The sequence below is a fragment of the Notolabrus celidotus genome, chromosome 17 (assembly GCF_009762535.1).
Source record: "Notolabrus celidotus isolate fNotCel1 chromosome 17, fNotCel1.pri, whole genome shotgun sequence".
Lineage (NCBI taxonomy): Eukaryota > Metazoa > Chordata > Actinopteri > Labriformes > Labridae > Notolabrus > Notolabrus celidotus.
In genome coordinates, this window is record NC_048288.1 from 13,959,567 (window position 1) to 13,980,061 (window position 20,495).

Below are 20,495 nucleotides of genomic sequence, written 5' to 3' on the forward strand. Positions count from 1 at the left end.
GTCTGAGCCTTATAATTAGAAACAGCTTATTTTATCTCAGTTAGCATCTGACAATTGACGCTCTGTGTTAGTCCTTGCAGGACACAGAAGTCATCTGCCCTAGCTGTAATCAGCTGACTGCCTGCTGATTGAATAATCATTTCTAATCAGTAACAGACCAATCACAACGTGTTCAGCATGACAAGGCAGTTCTTTTGATGGTGCTCCCTTCTCACTCATCCCAGCTACAGTAATGCTGCAACCACCTCACCCTCCTCACAAGCCTTTTTTTCACTTTGTTTATGGTGATGGCAGTGGTGTGTGTGTGTGTGTGTGTGTGTGTGTGTGTGTGTGTGTGTGTGTGTGTGTGTCTACTTGGCAATAAAAGATTAAATCTATGACAAGATTGTCCCTGACTGAACTCAAACTACTTCATATTTTGCAAAAAGCAAAGTGTAAAATCTAAAAAGAAGAAAGGGAATTGAGCACTACTTCAGATGACACAGTGCAGCTGTTTCACAAAAGACATGACCACTTTGGATCATAAAATATGAATGTTTCCAGAATAATACATTCAGAAAATATTGGACTCGCTATGACTACCTTCATAGCAATAAAGATGGTCATATTGCAATGAATGACAGCTTCAATACTATTATAAAAATCATGAGACAGGAAATACTTATTTTTAAGTATTAATGAATGAATTTGTTGAATAAAAACTGAGTCTTAGTCTGAGTTTTCATTTATTATCTTTTTCTGTACACTTTTTTTCCCCATTTCATTTTCCTATGATTCAATGGTTTATTTATTGTTCAGAGTTGAATTTTAAAAAATCCTTTAAAAGTGTAGTTAATAGGTAGGTAATATTTGGAAGGGGTGTGGTAACTTGAGTCTTAAGTTGTTTGGGAATAAATGATTACATATGGACGAGTACATGATAAAAAAAATGTTTCATGAAACTTGAAGTCTAGTGCCAGCAAAACACTGCAGCAGAAATAAATGTTGCAGCATAAAAAAATGGAGCGAAAAAAACACAGAGGAGGCAGAGGATTACCATTCTGAGAGCTAATTTTTACAACATGTTCAAAGAGTGCTCATGGTGCAGAGCAACCTTGGAGGGAGGTCGAACCCAACCAGAGGAATAAAAGAGGGATGTTTCTGTGTCGAGTGGAATCAGACTGTCAGAGCAGAGCTGTGCTGCATTCAGCAGCCACAAAACACTTCAACATCAGCACTACTGCAGTCTCTGGGGATGCTGCTCCAAACTGACAGAGGAGTGTGACATAGATTATGAAACGTTAATGCTGAGAGGTGGAGAGGGAGATTAAGGCTGGGTTGTTCTGCTGTGCTATTAAGTTTTGATTATGGAGGACTTTGTTGAATTGGTGTGTTGTTCTGTTGTTCTATATGATGCACACAAGTATCTTTCCAATGTGGGATTTCAATAAATTAAAAATCAAGAATGGAGATGGCTGTGGCATCCCTGATAGGCCTTCAAACTTTAAGAAGTTGCACACTACAACTGAACCGTAAAATCCAACTACAACAAGGACGTATCGGAGTACCTTCAACGGGGTATTCCACAAAGCAAGTTCAACAAACCCAGACTTTCTTCAAGTAAGGTTGCTCGACAAAGCCTGAAGCTCCAGTTAGAGATATTGTGTACCATGACGTTGGTTATAAACGACCTCCGCTATGGGACCAATTTTAAATAAAGTCACACCGCCCTCCTTCCCTGCTTCAGATGTTGTCTTGAATTTAGAAGTTTGATTAAAAAGCTTTATCACAGTTTTATTTCTAAGGATGATTTTGACATATTAATGGAGAAAAGTTGTTTAAAAAGTGGTGCCACAAGCTCAGGTATCCCAAAATTCTTCTGCTCAGAAAAGTGGACATTTGCAATACACATTGAATTTTCAGCTGTGCAGTCGGTCTGCATGTCAGGATTTCTGCTCCGGGCCCTGTGACAAGGCGTTTACTGAGTTATTAGACGCTTTACTTCTTCATGATTTTGACTTTGTATCTCAGAATTTTGTCATCCTATCTCAGAATTCTGACTCTTTATCTCATTATTATGGCTTAACATTTGTTTTCTTTTTATTAAGGCCAAATCCCCCTCTTTTTTTTTTTTTTTTACCTTTTGGGCCTCCATAGGAAAGGCACATCACTCACTGCAAACATATGTCAGGTGCTTCCTATTACTCATTATATTTTTACTGACTCCTACAGAATATGCGGTATCATACATAATATCTATCGCTCCTGTCAGAACAGTAAAGCTCCTTTCTTACACATAAGATGCTAATATTTGGTATTAAAATTAGTATTCCACACAGTTGAGCAAACAAGAAGTAATTATAACTCTTTGATCACAAAACACGACCCTTCAGAAGACAAAATAATAGCGCAGACTGATTCTCAGTTTATTCTTTTATTCTCTTCTAAAGCACACACGCAATGTCTGACAGCTCCAGATGAACCTTTGTGAGGGTGAATACAGAGGGACTACTGCCTGAAAGAAAAAGTCTGTACCAAAAGTACGGGTGCACTTTAAAACGTGTGTGATAAAACAGCACTTGTCATCTCAGATGGCTGGCCTTCCATCCTTTTAAACATTAATGTGATGTGGACTCTTGAAAAATACAGCTGAAACGGGGGGGTGAGCATGAACTCGCAAAATATCAAGTTTATCTCGCAAAATGTTACAACCCATGAAGGTAAAAACACACTGTTGGAGTCAAGTGTGAGAGAGCACCCCGACCCTCGGCTGTGTTCTAAATTTAATCTTTCCCAAACAGCACGGCTCTGTGAGTCATTATGCAAAGCAATGCCAGACCCGAGTGAAAGGGGAGGGCTGTGGAGCTGCAAGATGGCCAGGCTCACATGATGTTGTGCTGCTCACCAGCAGATGTAAACTCTGGCAACAAACATGTGCACGCATACATACTGATGTGCATGAGTACACACACTTGGGCGCACACAGAAACAAATACACAGACCCTTAGCACGCACATGGAATGTGTCACGTGCGGACACTGGAACACTCTGACTTTTGCAAAAAGAGAGGCGAGAAAAACACAAAGAGAGGATCTGTGAGCAGCTAGGCTGAAAGAATTCATCTTCTGCATGACAGCTACAAGAAGCAGCAAAGCATTATGGGTGAAGAAGTAACAGCTTCTCAGTATCCTGAAGACACTCTGTATCTCTACTTAAGTTTCAGAAGGCATGTGGGAACACTGACTGCTGGCCTTGTTTTCATCAGTTCTGGTTACTAATTTTTGGATTCAAATTTTGGAAGAAAAAGAAGAGACATAAAAAAAAAAAATTACAATTCTTAAAAAAAGTTAGTTATATTTGTGTTGTGTTATAATACTCATTGACTTAACTAGGTTTCCAACATCCTTGACTTGTGAGTGTGTAGAAAGCAGTGTCAAGGGTGCCAGGGTCAAGAATTATCACATTTCAAATATTGATGTTTTGTAAAGCAGTTCAACCAGACATTTTGAGAGTCATTTGAAAAAACTTTCAGAGACCTGTTTCAGAAAATGATTGAAGACAATTATCAGGGCCACAGAATAGTTAGATTATGTCTCCTTGTTTGCCAAAAGTTGGATGAATGAATTGACATGAATGAGTTGACATGAATCCAACATCATATGAGCCTCATGAGAATGTCTTCTGAAAACCAGGACAAAGCTCAACTAAATTTAAGATGGCTTTAAGAGTAATATAATGAGTCCCAGATACACACGTATACTCCACTTTTTTAACCATCCTCAATTTATCACTTCCTTTACCAGTTTATTTTGAAAGGAATACCAAACCTTTTAAACTTGATATTATATTGATACTTTTAGATGCAGTTTTATTGAAATGTATGCTACTCAAATGGAATAAAATATTGAAAATGATCACCATTAATAAAACATATATGCTTGAAGGCAAACCAAATGACACAAACATGACATTGTAAATATAGAAGCTGAATTTTACTATGTTTTCATCCATATAAATTCCCCTCCTTGAAATATAACAGACATAGGTGGAAAAGGTGGTATAATAAAAAGGAGACTGGTAAATTCAAAGTATCTGATATTTGCTCTCGGTAGGGCATACAGTCCTTCTCCCACCACAGGTGATAACAGTGCTACCTGTACCACAATACACTCTGCCTCCCTGAAAGTGTGTTCTGATGTACAGCCGTCGGTGCAGCGAGTGGTTCCGGCAACTTCTTCTGTTGGAGCTCTGAATGACTGTATTTCTTAAGAAGTTGTGCATTAAGCAGTGTAATATTTGAAAAAAAATGGCGTCACATGATGCTGCACTTTCACTCTGCCTTGTACAAAAAAATGTGATAAAGACTAAAGACTAAGTAATGTGTGGGTGCATCTCATGTCTTATTGGTCCCCACAGTCACGTGACATGGGAGACGAAGTAAAGAGAGCTGTCTTGGTAAAGTAATGACAGGAAATTAGTTAAAACTCAACAGCAATAAAACAGAACTCCTCCTTGTAGGCACCAAATCCACCTTATCCAAAGCAGACAGTTTCTCCCTCTCCATCGACAGTTCAACAGTGTCCCCCTCCCCTCAGGTAAAGAGCCTGGGTGTCATCCTCGACAGCTCACTTTCTTTCAACTCTCACATCAATAGCATTACCCGGTCTGCATATTTCCACCTCCGCAACATCAACCGTCTCCGCCCCTCTCTCACCCCTCACACCACTGCTATCCTGGTCCACAGTCTTGTCACCTCCCGTATCGATTATTGTAATTCACTCCTCTTCGGTGTCCCTCACAAATCCCTCCATAAACTTCAACTGGTCCAAAACTCTGCAGCCCGCATCATCACTAGAACCCCCTCCTTTCACCACATCACCCCCATCCTCCAGCAGCTCCACTGGCTACCGGTCAAACTCAGAATCAATTTCAAAATCCTCCTCTACACATTCAAGGCCGTCCACAACCTCTACCCCCCGTATCTCTCTGATCTCCTCCACATCGTCACCCCCTCTCGCTCCCTCAGGTCTTCCTCCTCCCTCCACCTCTCTGTGCCCCCTGCCCGTCTCAGCACCATGGGGAGCAGAGCTTTCAGTCGCTCTGCTCCCCAACTCTGGAACTCACTCCCACCGGACATCCGAAACTCTGACTCACTACCCCTCTTCAAATCAAAACTCAAAACCCATCTGTTTCAAACTGCATTCCCTGCTTAATTTCCACTGCTTCATTTTTAACTTGGTGTTACTTTGCTTGTTGTTTTTATTTATCTTATCGTGTTCTTTTATTTATTGTGTTTTTTATCTGTCTGTAAAGCGACCTTGAGTGCTCTGAAAGGCGCTTCTAAATAAAATGTATTATTATTATTATTAAAAGAAAAGAGCAGTAAAAGAACATTTTTTTTGTTGTTGCGAAGTACTCATTAGTATCAATACTATAGTATGATATAGTATGCTCACCATTTAACAACTATACACACATGATATCTTGAAACCAAGCCTCACCTCCTTGTAACCTAATCTTGCACATACCATCCATGCAAAGCAGAATAGAAGATCATGGGTGGAGCTTTAGATACCAAGATACAGAGACGGTGACACTCTATGTTGTCCAGAGGTCACCTCTGCTGTCTATGCGAGCAGAGCCGAGGATCTTAATGGGTCCAAGGTTGATAAGGCCAACATTAAAGGACAGAGCTGACTGCTCCTGATGTAATGATTGACAATGACTGTTCAACATTCAAGGCAAGCTCTCCCAAGATCAGTGAGCTTGAGATGTAACAAAGCTAGCAACACATTTCATCCCATGTAACTTCATTTCTCATTTACAGAACATTGAAAAAATAAAGATTTTAAGACCAAGTATGGTCTATTATATACATCCATGGAAGAGAAAATAAACAGAGAGGAATATTTCAGCTTGATATGTGTGAAGTATGAAACACAGCTGTTTCTTCTCCCATCTGCCTCCCCATCTGTTTGGATGTGGCGTGTGTTCCTTATTGAGTTTGTCACTCAGCTCACCATATAATGTATCTTTGACATGTAAAGAGCTTTAAAAACTTAGGTATTATGATATCATGCAAAGAGTTTTATGATAGACAACAGAATCCATGTAGAGAAAGGGAAGAGCTTGGGCTGTGTACTGTTCTTTAAAGGTGGAGAAGCTAGCTAGATCTCCAAACAAGTAGACAGCTGCTGTACATCAAAAAGGCAATATATTAATAACACTAATAATAGTACTAATAATACATTTTCAAACACACATTACAGTAAAAACAAACCTCAAAATGCTACAGATAAAAAAAGAGCATAAAATCCAGTGCAAAGCAATAGCAAAGATTACATATGAAACAACTTTTCAATATAAAAACTACATAAGAAGTCCTCTGCTCTTTCCACCGAGCATTTTACTGTAACTTTCCAAATGTGTCCAATACTGACTAAATATGGCTCAAGTACAGAGGTCAGAGGTCAAGTTTTGTCAGACAACACAACTGCATGAGAATGAAGACAGGAAGAGTAAGAAAAAGAGATAAAAATAGAGAAAGAAGGAAGAGAAAGAAGAGAGAGGGTGAGAAGGGACAGAAAGAGAGAAAAGAGAAGGAAAAAAGAGAAGAGGAAGAGAGAAAAGAAAGAGACAGAAAGAAAGAGACAATAAAACAGAAAGAGAATGGAGAGAGAGAACAGAAAGAGAAGAGAAAGGGAAGGGGGAGAGAGAAAAGAAAGGGAAGAGAAAGATAATGGAGAGATAAAAGAAAGAGAAGAGAAAGAGAAGGGGGACAGATAAAATAAAGGGAAACGAAAGAGAAGGATGGGAGAGCAAAGAAAGAGAAGAGAAAGAGGAGTTCGAAAAGAGAAAAAATACAACAGAGAAGATAAGTTAGAAAATAGAGAGCGAATAAAGGGAGGTAAGGAGAGAGAAAAAAGAGAGAGAGAAAAGGAAGATAAAAGAAGAGGGGTTAGAAAAGAGGGAGAGAAAATAAAAGGAAAGAAAACGAGTTAAAGAGTGAGAGAGAGGAAAGAGTGAGAGAAACAAAAGAGAGGAAAAAAAGAGTGAAAAAGAGAGAGGGGAAGAGATATGACACACCTGTAATGATGGTGATTTAAGAGTTAATTTTGAGAAAGCTCCAAACTGGATTGTTACGTGATTTTATGAAATAACAAGAGAAACAAAAACACACCAAACAAGCGAAGAGCTTTCAAAACTCTGTGCAGATAAATCAGCTCAGAATGCTCGGAGTGATGTTTATGATTTAATGCTCTTGACCATGATGATGGTTCCGATGGGGCTTGCCTCTGCTCAGACTGGTTCAAGTAAGGCTTTATTGAGTCCACAATTTTAATTCAGGATATTTACCAAAAGAATAAAAAGTATGATCAGTCACAAATCAGTCAATGAACAAATGTGTCCAAGGGTTGATTGAGAAGTTTAAAATCTGACTTTAACACTCTTGCACACAGCAGACCCATATTAATAATCATTTAACGTGCAATTGGCGCTAGGATTGCAGAAAACATGCACTCAAAAGCTGCCTTTCATTACTGAATCCTTTCCTCCAGCATCTAGGGGATATTATCTGTGACAGAAGCTGCATCGCATCCATTAATTTCCGGCAGCTGATATGCAGACTCTGCCTGTGATCAGTTTGCTATGTGCTCTCATACAGCGAGAAGCATGCAACCCCAGTATTGCTGTGCCAGCAGGTGCAGATTGAGCCCTACAGGCCAGGCCAGTCACTATGTCATTCCCCAGCTCTAAAACCCTAATGCCCTCTGATCTCTCACACACAAATCCCTCCCCATATAAGTCAAATCAACTAAGGAGGCCTTTGGCCCCGAGGCTCAAAGAGAGGCAGGCGAGCAACAGCACTCAGCCTCACAAAGGCAGCCCCAGCAGTTCGCAGCGACCCGATCACTCAACTCAGCACAACAGTCTCCACTGGATTCACTCTTTTGTGCTCTCTCTCTGTGCCAACAAGCCTGCCAAGAGTAGTTATCAATAGCAATGCATCAAATGCAGCACATAAAGCGCAGACAGACACACTGTATGTAATAGGATTTCCAGATTGTGTATGTTGAACAGTACTTTGTAATTTGGGGATAACTGCTGTAGCTAATGCTGCTGTAAAGTGGCACTGACAGCTCGCCACGGACCCATTAGCTGATGATGCTAAAGAGAAGCAAAGGCTGAGCCTGTTATGCAGTTTGCTTCAGTGAGCCGCAAGTGTCAGTAAAGGACAGAGGCACTTTTCTTCACCTCTCACTATGGCAAAAACTGCATCCTATTCTTAAATGGCAAGCTCCCAGTTTGGAACAAAGTACGGAGAGGTGCTGTATGACATCATCACCGTGCTGTGAAAACACTTCAGAGGTAACAATTCTTTAAATGCCTGAGTCTTAATGGCAGTTACTTACATCCTCAAATTTTGTCACTTAAAATAACATCTTACAGACAAGAGAAACACTCAGATCCTCTGTATCAAAATACCCCAAAAAGGCACACGATCAGGTTACTAACACACCAAATCCTACTTTCCTCTTCATTCTATTCCATCTGCTGCTAACAATCCCTCGTATATCCTTCCTGTATTTATTAAGCCTGGGAAATTTGCCAACCTAGTGTTCTAAGACACAAATACCTGGCAGCAGGTGCAATGTCAACAAGCTCTGCACCACCTATTTAGGAGGACATGTGGATGGGTTTTAACGTGCCACTGCAGTTTGACGGGCATTAAATGAGGTGGCTCGGTGTTATCTTCAAGCTATGTCTTCCAGATTCTTCCTGGAAATCTTAAGACATTCACATGCAAGAGAAGGTAATCCTTCTTCTGGTCCTAGTTTCTGAGTATCTCTCCAAATGGGCAGGCATCTGATGTTAGCCTTATAGGATACAACCATGTGAGTTTCTCTTAACAGTCAGGTATTCAACTCCAACATCATACTCTGTCTCCCTTCCCTTTTAAATGTTCATCATGTGTCCCAGACAAGCAAAGGAGAGAGAGCTTTCTGACTTAAGGAAATAAACTCTGGAACTTTCTTCCTTTGGACGTTATAAGAGTGAGCTCTGTGTGTTTTTTAATATGACATTTAACTCAGAGTGATTTAAGGGTTGAGTCAAAGTTTTTATTGACTTCACAACAGTTGTATGTTTTGGTATTTATTTTATTTTATTAAAATTTCACTGGTTTTAATTGATATTACTGACCTTTATTTATTTGATTGTTGATTTTAACTATGTTATTAAAATATTTGTCATTATTATTTGTATTATTATTTTAACTGTTGCTGTCCATATATCTTTTTTTCCCTCTATTTTGTGAAGCACTTGCTTCATGCTTTTGTGTATGCAATGTGCTGTATAAATAAAGTTCAGTTCAGTTAAGTCTCCAAAGTTATTTAGCATCAGCTAACACTGTGTGAAACAACCTTGGCTGTGACTTTCCTGACATCAATGTTGGGACCAACCATTAGCAACAATAAGGAGGTTGTTGAAAGTTTACCTTGCTTTCACCTTGCTGTCAAAACACATCTAGCTCATCTTAATGACAAAGCTATGTGTTTATATAACTTGTCCTAACCGCTTTCATTGATTTTGGTGGTTTTATTGTATTCTGACTTTATATATACAGCATGTGTGCCTGTTCAAAAATGTCCCACTGTATGAAATGTGTTTGAGAGATTAATGCAGGTTTTTCGTACTTCTAAGACCCAATGTCCTTCTTGTTTTATGAACATCACCTTGTACATTCACTGCCACAGGAGCCACCTCTTGTTGACAAAATGAAGTGTGTAGAAAATGGTTACTTTAGGGGCATTTTTTTTTTGTAGTTACGTGCTCAACTTCCAAGGCCAGACTGGGGAAAAAACTAGCCCTAGCATATATGGCTCGAACTGGCCCCCCACAAGACGTCAAACACAACACGCCTTTACACCATCCCTATGGCTCCCCTGGAAATATATACATCGTCATTTTACCAAACCATTACAACACAGAGAAGCCATAGACACATGTAACTGTGTACATTCACTTTCTCTTGATTGACTCCCCAGTTGTCAAAGGTGATCAGGAATTACACTCTCTCCTTACTCAATGAGAAGTACACCAGAAGTAAGCAATCGCAAAACACAAATAACCTAACCCACCTTTTTTTCTGGATCTTTCAAATGCAAATTATGTTTTCTTTTTTCTTTTCTTTTTTTTTGTTGATAAAATTACAAAGGCCTAAAGGTGTATTATCCTGCCAGGAAAATGACTGACATGCCAGATTATGAGTTCTGATGACCTCCCGTTGGAACCATAACCTACAGGCAAAACTTACAATTATTAATTTTCAAAGAATTACAATTTTTCAAACTAGTTAAGAACCTGAAATAATGACTCCCAACTAAGTTGGTTGACAGATATCACACACAAACTGTCACCTGTGCCCAACAACAGTAGACCAGCCAGTTCAGGTCACAATATTACGAGGCACACAACAACACAGTTCATAGGAAGAAGAGAGAACATAGGAAGAAGTGACAAAAAGTCCAGTTTCTAATGACTTCATCGTTTTGATCAATCCATTTTTTGATCAGGCACTGAAATGTAGTCAATCTTCATTTGAAAGTGCTTCTGTAGGATCTGAAGGTAACTGGCAAGGTTGTTTGTCCTCAACAAATGTCTCCTCTTGCCCGGGACTTCCACCAGATGTGTGTCCGGTTGGTCTCTGATCCACTGTGGTCCCGCTCTGTGCTCTCTTGTTTGTCAACCACCCTCCTTTACACATTCAAGGCTGTCCAAAACCTCTCCCCCCCGTATCTCTCTGATCTCCTCCACATCGTCACCCCCTCTCGCTCCCTCAGGTCTTCCTCCTCCCTCCACCTCTTAGTGCCCCCCGCCCGTCTCAGCACCATGTGTAGCAGAGCTTTCAGTCGCTCTGCTCCCCAACTCTGGAACTCACTGCCACCGGACATCCGAAACTCTGACTCACTACCCCTCTTCAAATCAAAACTCAAAACCCATCTGTTTCAAACTGCATTCCCTGCTTAATTTCCACTGCTTCATTTTTAACTTGGTGTTACTTTGCTTGTTGTTTTTATTTATCTTATCGTGTTCTTTTATTTATTGTGTTTTTTATCTGTCTGTAAAGCGACCTTGAGTGCTTTGAAAGGTGCTTCTAAATAAAATGTATTATTATTATTATTATCGGTTGCGTTTTCAGAATGTAGCATGGAGCAGGATCGCTGGACAGCTGGAGTCATGAGACAGAGGTTTTACCGTGGTAATTGCTGAATTAATGAATATCCTCCTCCTCTCCTCATCCATGTTGTCTTTATCGTCCTCTGAAAACCTCTGACCTGATGACTCCAGGCCTAGCTCCGCTCATCATGACTGTTTGTTGTAGTGAAGTGAAATACAATCTGGTGATAACACAGATTGTTTTAATCTGAAAATTAACCAGATTTTAAAATTTCATTTTGGTGCCTGGCTTCCCGCTGTGCTAGATCTGCTCTGTTGAGCATGTTGTTGAGATTTATGTGTCGTGCTCCGGCATCTGCCAAAAATTGAAGTCTTGCTTATCTGATCCGGAGGGCTCTGGCGTGCCGGATCAGAGAGGCAGCTGGAACGCAATGGAGCTGATCCAGTGGGAGTTAACACACCAACTAGAATCAACTCTGGCGCTGTGATGGATCTGAGACGAACCGGACACGGATCTGGTGGAATTTGGCCATTGCAGTGGTAAAGAAACACACTGATACAAAGGAACCTGAGCTCAATGTGTTGTACAGAGAAGATCTCCTTCAAAGATAAGTCATCACACAATGCTCCTTAGAACTGGCATCAATTAACACTAAGACTGCAGACTTATTCAGATACAACACTGTATCAGTGTATAATACATGATAGCCAATTCCAGTGAGTCTCTCAGGGATGAAAGGAGCTTTAGCCTTTAGGTATGAGAGGCCTGTTAACATTAACAAGGAGCTTGAATGGCATGCTGGATGTGTAAATGTGAGGGTAAAGCTGGGGCACCAAGTGGATTACCCCCTCAGGGATCTAGGTAATAATCCTCTTCAGCTGCCTTATCTCCTGCTCTCACTTAAGCATGGGAGAGGACGAGGCCGGGCCAACGCTAACTGTAATGTTTATGTTTGACAGGCTTAGACTGTGTGAGCTTGTCTGGATACAGTATGGGAATCCCATTGCATGTAAAACAATGCATGCATGGTTGCAGGTTTTATGCAGAATTTGTGTTTGACGTTATTTTCATGAATGACACTGAAAATAAGACTTATTCTAAAATGACACAAGGAAATTCAGATCTGACACCATCATATTGTGTAACAAGAACAAGGACCTTTTTTTAACATTCTTATCTTGAACCTCACGTATGTTTTTCCTTGTCTAAATTTGATAATTACGCCTGAGTATGCATGCATTTGCAAAATGAAATAGTTAATATAAAAGATGCAACTGATTTATTTGTAAAGACTATCTATTGAATTCCATTTGCAGTCAGATCTCAAGCACAAATTAGTGCTGCCGTTTCAAATAATCATAGGACGGTAAAAAAAACAACATGTTATTCCAGCTCTTTCAATACCCTAATGCTTTATGCTGGAAAATAACTTATTTACACTTTTGAAAGCTTCAAGGATTTGCTTAAATGTGAGTACAATGGGATAACACGCAGCAGATAACATCAAATATGATACAACACATTCCCACTCTCAGGGTTGAAAGGCAGTTTAAAGAAAAAAGAGTTGAGATGAAGATAGTTCTTGTTGCAGAAGAAAAAAGTCAAACTCATGGAAAGTCTGTGAGTCTATTATAGTGTCTGCACATATACAGAGACAGCACTTCACACCTGGTTCCAATTTAGATCAGCTAATTTTATCCAAAACTCTATGGGCTGTGAGGAGAAAGCTGTCTGATCCAGTTGCCTAATAAAGGGGTACATGTGAAGAGCTGTTTCTGAGTGTTATTCATTAAAACACCCAAGCAATTCTGAAAACACACATTAACAAAAACGTTGTATAGTAATGCAGTGATTAAAAGGTAGCCTGAGACTTACCAAGGAAGCGGAAGGTCCTGCGTACGAGCGGGTTCAGGTAGCAGCAGTCTCCGGTGGCCACCGTCTTCTCTGAGCGGTCAAACTCTTTGGACGTGTACTGGACCAGGAACAGCACAGTCTCTGTGATTGTGATCTGGCAGACGCAGTAGAGAGAAAAAGAGAGAGAGAGGAAAACAGGATTTCACATGAGCCGGGTAACAGTTTAGCTGTTAGTCAAAGTTGCAGTTGTTGGCAGTGTCAGAGTATTTGTGACTGTTTCTCAGTGGGCTCCATCTGCACAGACAAAGCTGTGGAAGCCATCAGAACATATGTGAGAGAGGAAATGGGCTTACTGTGCTGGGAGAGGAACAGAGATGTTTTTGTTATCTAGTAGAGTTGCTAGTGTTGATTTTTTTCATATAATGGGATCTTACCCAAATTTGACTCATCCTGATTTATAGATACAGTTTGATTAGGAGTCTAGCATTCCAAGATTCTTCAAAATACAGATCATGAAGGCATCAGGACCTAATTTTTGTGTCTGATGTGTTTTGATTTTTCATTTGTAGTCTGGAGGTAATACCATCTGCCAGTGTTTCATCGGGCTTCGCCTGAAGGCAGGAAATCGGCAGTCATCTAAATACAACTTAGCTTTAATTAATGCCTTTAAACTGATATTTGAATGCAAGGGCAGCTAACATTCTGTTTCTCAACACTGACTCCACTTAAGAATATGGACTGTAAACAAAGGAGATCCTTTATCGCTAATGGCTACACTGAAGTTCTGAAAAACTGGCCATTTTTCCCACAGGGTGTATCATGACATGATCATCATTGGGTTCTAAGATTGGACACGTACACCAATTGTCAGGATTTTATTAATTAGCTTTTGGCGTCAATTTTTTTAAAGACAGAATATTAATTTGCACACCAGGAATACTAATCCTTAACAAATCATTAACAAAGAACAAATGACATTGTAGGCATTATATCGGTCAAAATTGATGCTTGGATGTCTCAAACTCATTTGTAATTCATCAAAAACATCAGTCTCTAAAAACACAGAGAAGAATACCATGGGGTTGTATATTTTGTCCATTGAAAGCTTCTTGTCCCTTTGGTTGCCATTATAGAGGAGATCTTATGTCAATTTAAATTGTCCTGGGTGCAGACTTAGCCTAATGGTTAAGTTGCCCACCCATGTAGCGGGGTCCAGGTTTAAATCCAGCCTGCAGCCTCTTTCCTGTATGTCATTCCCCCACTCTCTCCCAGTTTCCTACACGATCCAATGCCCTCTCCTCTGTAAATAAAGGGGTAAACGGCCCAAAAATATAACTTAAAAAAAAAAAAGTCCTAAAAAGTCAACTTATCATATAGAGCCACATATAAACCAGAGATGTGTCTCTACTAGACTGATTGAGATAGACTGATTAATTGGGCCGGATACTCTCACAAGGCTGATTAAAAAACATGAATGTCTGCAGACACTGCAGGCAGCTTTGTCAGTGAGACTGTTTTGGATCTTGTATGACACATATCACATCTAAAACAGTTACTGGCTAGTCAGTAGCATAAATTCTGTTATGTTTTACCGAATAAAACAATTTAATGTTGTTTCTGACAAATATCATTCATGTTCTGAAATCTCCAACCAAATGTATTTCTCTGTTTCATGAGTTAATTAGAAATTAATCTAAAACCTGCTAAGAGAAATATGAATATTAGATTGTAATGTGCATGAAATAAAAGAAGTCAATTGTTCTATTTTATCAAAAGTAACAAAAAAAAAACAGCAACATGATATCTGCATGATTTATCCACCATCCGCTGACCTACTATCCTATTATCAGAATCGGTATACTATCAGCCTTTGAAAAACCATTATCAGTCGACTATAGTCTCTACTTTTTGACTTCCCAACTCTGTCTTTGGCTCTCAGTTCCAATCACATGATCCTCAAGTTGAAAGATAATACCTAGAGTAACATATATATTCTTTCATTTTATAATGAGCCTCAGTAATTAAGTAAAATATCAGACCGCCAATGTTTTAGACAATCATCAAGGCAGAAGAGGAACAGATTTGGCTAATTTGGCTTTTTCTGTGTTTACTTTTTCTTTGCTTGACATTGTGATTTATTTGTTCTTGATTTTTTCCCATTAATTTGGTTAATTTGTTTTATTCCTGAATAAAGTATTTGTAACCAAGTATTTTAAAAATACAAAAAAAGAGCCTTTAGCATACTTAAGGCAAAATAATCACCATTTGGTGCTTTAGTGATTTTTGGTGTGGATGGTGCATGTGGACTAACAAAATGAACAACACTAAAGGCTGATTTATACTTCTGCGTCTCCCCTACGCAGCAGGGGCTGACGCGGACATGAGCCCCACATACTTGTGCGTCGGTGTGTCCGTGTCGCGCAGCAATTCTCCGCCGAAACGCTTGAGGGCAGTGTGGTCCTCTGATAGCCGGCCGCCTGCTTCCGGTCCCGCTACGATCTCTGTTTACTTTTCCACAGAGTTTCAGAGCATGTTATGTTAATCTACAGCTGATACATGTTGCTGTTTATCATACAGACATGATTACATGAAGAATAGAGAGGAGGAGATGAAATACACGGCCGATGTGCGGCCGATGTCCGGGATCCCGGAAGTGTTGTAAATGCGGGAAAGACAAAGCCGCCGAGCGGACCAATCACAGAGCTTGAGGTCCGCGTCGGCTCTACGGGGAGTTACATTTAGGAGGAGGTGCACGTTAGCTACGTGCGTAGGCCACGGCGTAGGTACGGGAGCTACGCGGACCCCCGGCGTAGGGTACGCTGTTGATTCAACGCAGAAGTATAAATCAGCCTTAAGTGTTCAAGCAGTGAGGACTGACCCATTGCAGCTGCTCATAAAATCATTGAACTTGACTGTTGTTAGAAACCAGGACTTCTGCTTTGTCCATGAAACCTTTAATGATTATCTGTAATAATTTTCATTCCTCTTTCCTATCATCTTATGAGGTCACACTCGTTGAAATGAGATGGCATTGCAGTTCCTTATCATGCAAACTAAAACATTTGTATTCAAGCATTTGATCGATTGACTTAATCTGTCCATTTTCCCTGAAGGATGACCTCATTTGCTGGATAGCATGAACACCATGTATTCCCTTTTTAAGTTTCTTAAACATTAGGGCAAAAAATAAGTTCACCAAATTGATCTATGATGTTTGTGTAGAGTTTCATATTTCTCTGTTACATAAATAACCGTGACAATTTCACAACACACTCAGTTCAATTATATGCTTAAAAACCCTTGATCAAGAGTTCAATACATTTCATCATTTGGACAACCTTGTCTTGAAGGATGAATATCCAAACAAGACTCGAAAATGTCATCCGGTATGTGTGCGTGTTTATCAGTGTTTCCAAAATCAGTGCAGTGTCAATATGTAACAGCTGCTGCATTTTACTGCCAACAGTTTCACAGCTTGCCAGCCACATTACACCTGCTAGTGTTCTCTATCAGACTGTAGCAACCAGCCACCTCAGACATATTGACAACCACCAGGACAACATTAACTGCAAAGCTAGATAGATTTAAGCTTTCAGCTACAGCTTTTGGAAATACAGACAAACAACAAACCCTTACATCTCGAGGTGAGTAGATGTCATCTAAAACAAGTGTTGGTTAAATTGACAGACAAATAAAACTTGACATTTAATAATAACAAACATTCTAAAGGAGTGCAATAATAAGTAACCTGAGAGTAACATTTATAAACAATTATCAAAATATAAGTTCTGAATGATCTTCTTGTCAGTTTATTCAATACTCTACCTTTTTGCTGCCTGTTCGATGTATGCACTTCATTTGAATAGCTTTCATGGACATCTATATTTCCAAAGTAAGTGCAGGTTTGAACAGTTGCTAAGCATTTCAATGCTTTTTAAAAATTACATTATTTCGCAATTTAATAATCAATGCATATTTAGTTTGCTTTTTAGTGCTGTTCAGTTAAATTTCATTTCAGATTCAGTATTTTTCTGATTTAATAAATGTAAAATGTTACTTATCAATGACTGATATGTGCAGTACACAGTTATTACCAGGGCAAAAAAAACTCAAACATAACTACTCCATATAATATTCAAACCTCCTGTTGAAAATAGAAGAAATGTTATGTAAAGTTAGCCAGAACCCAGAATGCTTGAACCTATGACTGTTTTTAAAACCACCTACTATATTAGTACGTACTGATTTGGCCCAAATTCTCAGTATGCCAGAACTCCCCGGATGTACTGATACTGATACTGATTCAGGGATATCTCCCAGCATGCAGCGGACCAGTCTCCCTTGTGAACCATTTCCAATAATGCCCAGTTCTAACTTAACGTTTAACAGTCCTACTACCTTCAAATGCAGTACTGTAATAGGCAGTACGTAGTGCATACTACATACGTAGATATGTAGCAGGCGGTTTCAAAAACAGCCTATGGTCTTTGTTTTATTTCTGAACACTGACAAAAGAAAATGATTTCCATAAGCCATTTTCTATTTGAAAGATTTTTGTGCAAATAATAATAATGTGCGAATAATGTGCAAAACTTAAACCCTTTTTTTAAACAGCAAAACTTTCTAAATAAGACATTCGTAATAGTTTTCTTCTAAAAAAAAGAGTTTAAAATCAGGGTGCCAAAAACACAACAAACACAGAAATCCCTGTGGGCCTAACATTGACTCAAGAAGGACAGCTTCACATAAACAGAGTGTAATGTATAATATCCTTCTCCTTGTCTTTTCACTCAGTGAGAAGAAAGCTGCTGTATACCACACAAACAGTATTTCTAGATAAGACTTAATATCAAATTGAGTTCTATCAAATCTCTGATGAGTGCAACCATTCAATAATCTGTTTGAAAAAAGGAGCACTGTGAATCAGAGCCTGTGTAAACCATGACCTTTAGCCTTTTATTTGATTTTCATTGTTGCTATTCTTCATGCTGATGAGGAAATACAGAGTGAGACTAATTGTTTTATTTTCTGTCTGAATAGCTCTAGGTTTTCAATTCTTATTTTTCTTCCTGTTATGGGGCCAGAGGGCTTTTAGTTTTAAGTTTTATGTCGTATATGGTACAGGACGCAAAGTGTGCATTCCTGGTCAAAATGGGAGGAATAAAATTAATATTTTCCGTCTAAAAAAGATAGAAAATGTGTCTGAAATGCTAGCTGAAAATATGTCTTTAGATAGATAGAAACTAGTAATACCAAACTGCATCCCCAAATGTCTGTCCAACATATAACCTCTGATTATATACCTACAGGCTTCAAGAGAGAAATCTACCAATCCATGATGGCACATGAAGTGAACACTCAATGGAAAGCTGTATGTGAAACAACTGTTTAAAGATCAGTGAATGGAAAAGAAAATGTCAAATCCTTTGAAAGCTGAAAAACTCAGTGCTGCACTAATTCATGCAGTCCTGTTCAACCTGTTTAACTGAACCATCAGTTGAAATGTTCAGTTTGTTTAATGTGAGTATTAACTGTTAACTTTACTCATTTCAAAAAGGCTGCAGGATAAAACTGTTAAGGGCGTAGCTCAAACTGTAAGTATAACAATCTATCCAAAAAGGATGAAGTATAAAGACATTTTAATCAATGAATTTGTTAAAAAAACAACATCCTTAAATAAATGATATCTTATGTATAGCAGTTGGATCCTGCTGATGCTGGCCGGGTTCCATTTAATTCCATTATAATAACCTTTCTAAATACCCAGAGCGTGAATCCCTCAGGGTGAGTGTTATCTCATAGCTAAAGACAACTTTACAAAACAGTTTTACAAGAAACTGAATGAAACAGCATCTCATAGCAGCTCCACGTTCTGACAGGCAAAGAACTGTCAAACTGATACACCAGCCTGAAGATTAAAACATTTAACTTTCCCGATTAGTCTCACTAGCAAAACACTGGAAAAAGATCTGACTCTCTCTACAAAGTAGCAGAACTTGGGTCTGCCTCAAGGCTGAAACATATTGCACAAAGGCACAGTTATATAACTGCAGTGAATTACTAGAACCACCTCGGTTTGTTCAGTAATGCATGACATGCTAAGTGGCACTATCTTAACAAAGGAAGGTGTTTTGGGCGAGAGTCTCATTTGGAGTTGCCAGTAGAAACCTGTGTCATGTGTGTGCATGAGTGTGTTGAGCTCAGTAGGCAGTGAAAACTGTGCTTTACTCATCAAAGGGGGATATGCTGGATTTACCATGCCTTGAAAATAAAAGGCTTGACAGTATCTTTGCAGCACATGGAGGGAGTTGATAACCCTTTGTGCAGCTGTGCCAGCAGGCCATTTCCTAACAAACTGCAGGGACACACCTACACAGGCCTTTTGCACTTTGATGAAGGCATGATGGCCAGACTGCAGGGCTAGGCTGGCAGTGTTAGCTAAAGCTCATTGTGTTCTCAGTAAGCCGCCATGACCAGAGGCCCAAAACTAGACATGATAAACACAATAGTGGCTCCTTGTCTTCAGGATTTGCCCCATGCCCTCATGTCTCCTGAGCCCAGTATTGTGCTTCCAGCGCTTGGCTGATTTCACACTCAATGCACTGAGGGATTAATCTTTAATTTGCAGGTACACTCCACCGGGAATTGTACCGACAACCTCCCGACCTTGCCCAGTCTGAACGTTTCCACCTGGCTGCAGTTTGAGACGAGTAAAGGCCTGTCGGTGGATACAGCACAGTGCAGTGGAGCATGCCTGCTACTGTGCACATGTGCTGGTCAGTGTGTGTGGTGGGTAGGTGCTGAGGCCCAGAGCTGCAACCCACAGAGCTGCCAGGCACTCAGGCATTGCTGTGGTGATTTATTGAGGTTGACTAGTAAAGAGGGCAGACGAGGTAGGGGAAGATAAAAAGAAAACTTGGAGGAAACTTGGAAATATACAAAGTTTTTCTTTTTTATCTTTTGTCTGTCACAATATGCTGATGATGTGCCCTCCAGAAATAACAGGTTTTCAGAATGAAAAAAGAGTAGGCAACATATTTTACATTCCCATGTGACACTAAAATTGAATCAAAATTCACACACCACTCCACAAGCGATCCCTCTAACAATGCTATTGTGGTTTTGCATTAGTGAGGTCAAAGGTTAGAGCCTGATATGCCAACTGCTCTGTTGTTGGTTGCAAAAACCAACACGAATGTCTACCATTTTCTGTCCCAGCACTGAATAGACCCAATAAAAATTGAGTTTATTTTTATTTTTAACAACACACTGGCTAGAGTTGGTGCTTATTGTTTGTTTGTGCTGAACACTTCACCTTGGACCGCTTCACCATCGAGGACCAGCTGCATAGAGTTACACACAAGAGGCAAGAGAGTAGGAACCACATTCAAATTTTAACCATGCAGATACGTGATGTGTTAATCATGCTGCAAAACTTCAACACCAGCCTCCTCGAGTTCAGGCTCAGATGCTGGACCAT

The 20,495-nt window shown here is 39.6% G+C and overlaps 1 protein-coding gene across 1 annotated transcript in view; it reads right to left on the bottom strand.

Annotated features, from left to right (window-relative positions):
* Nucleotides 1-20,495, bottom strand: part of plppr5b (phospholipid phosphatase related 5b) — a 110,308-nt gene that overhangs the window by 31,801 nt on the left and 58,012 nt on the right. Inside the window, exon 4 of the mRNA XM_034705861.1 lies at nucleotides 13,037-13,169. Within this exon, the coding sequence (XP_034561752.1) occupies nucleotides 13,037-13,169 (133 nt within the window). The remainder of the gene's footprint in view (nucleotides 1-13,036; nucleotides 13,170-20,495) is intronic.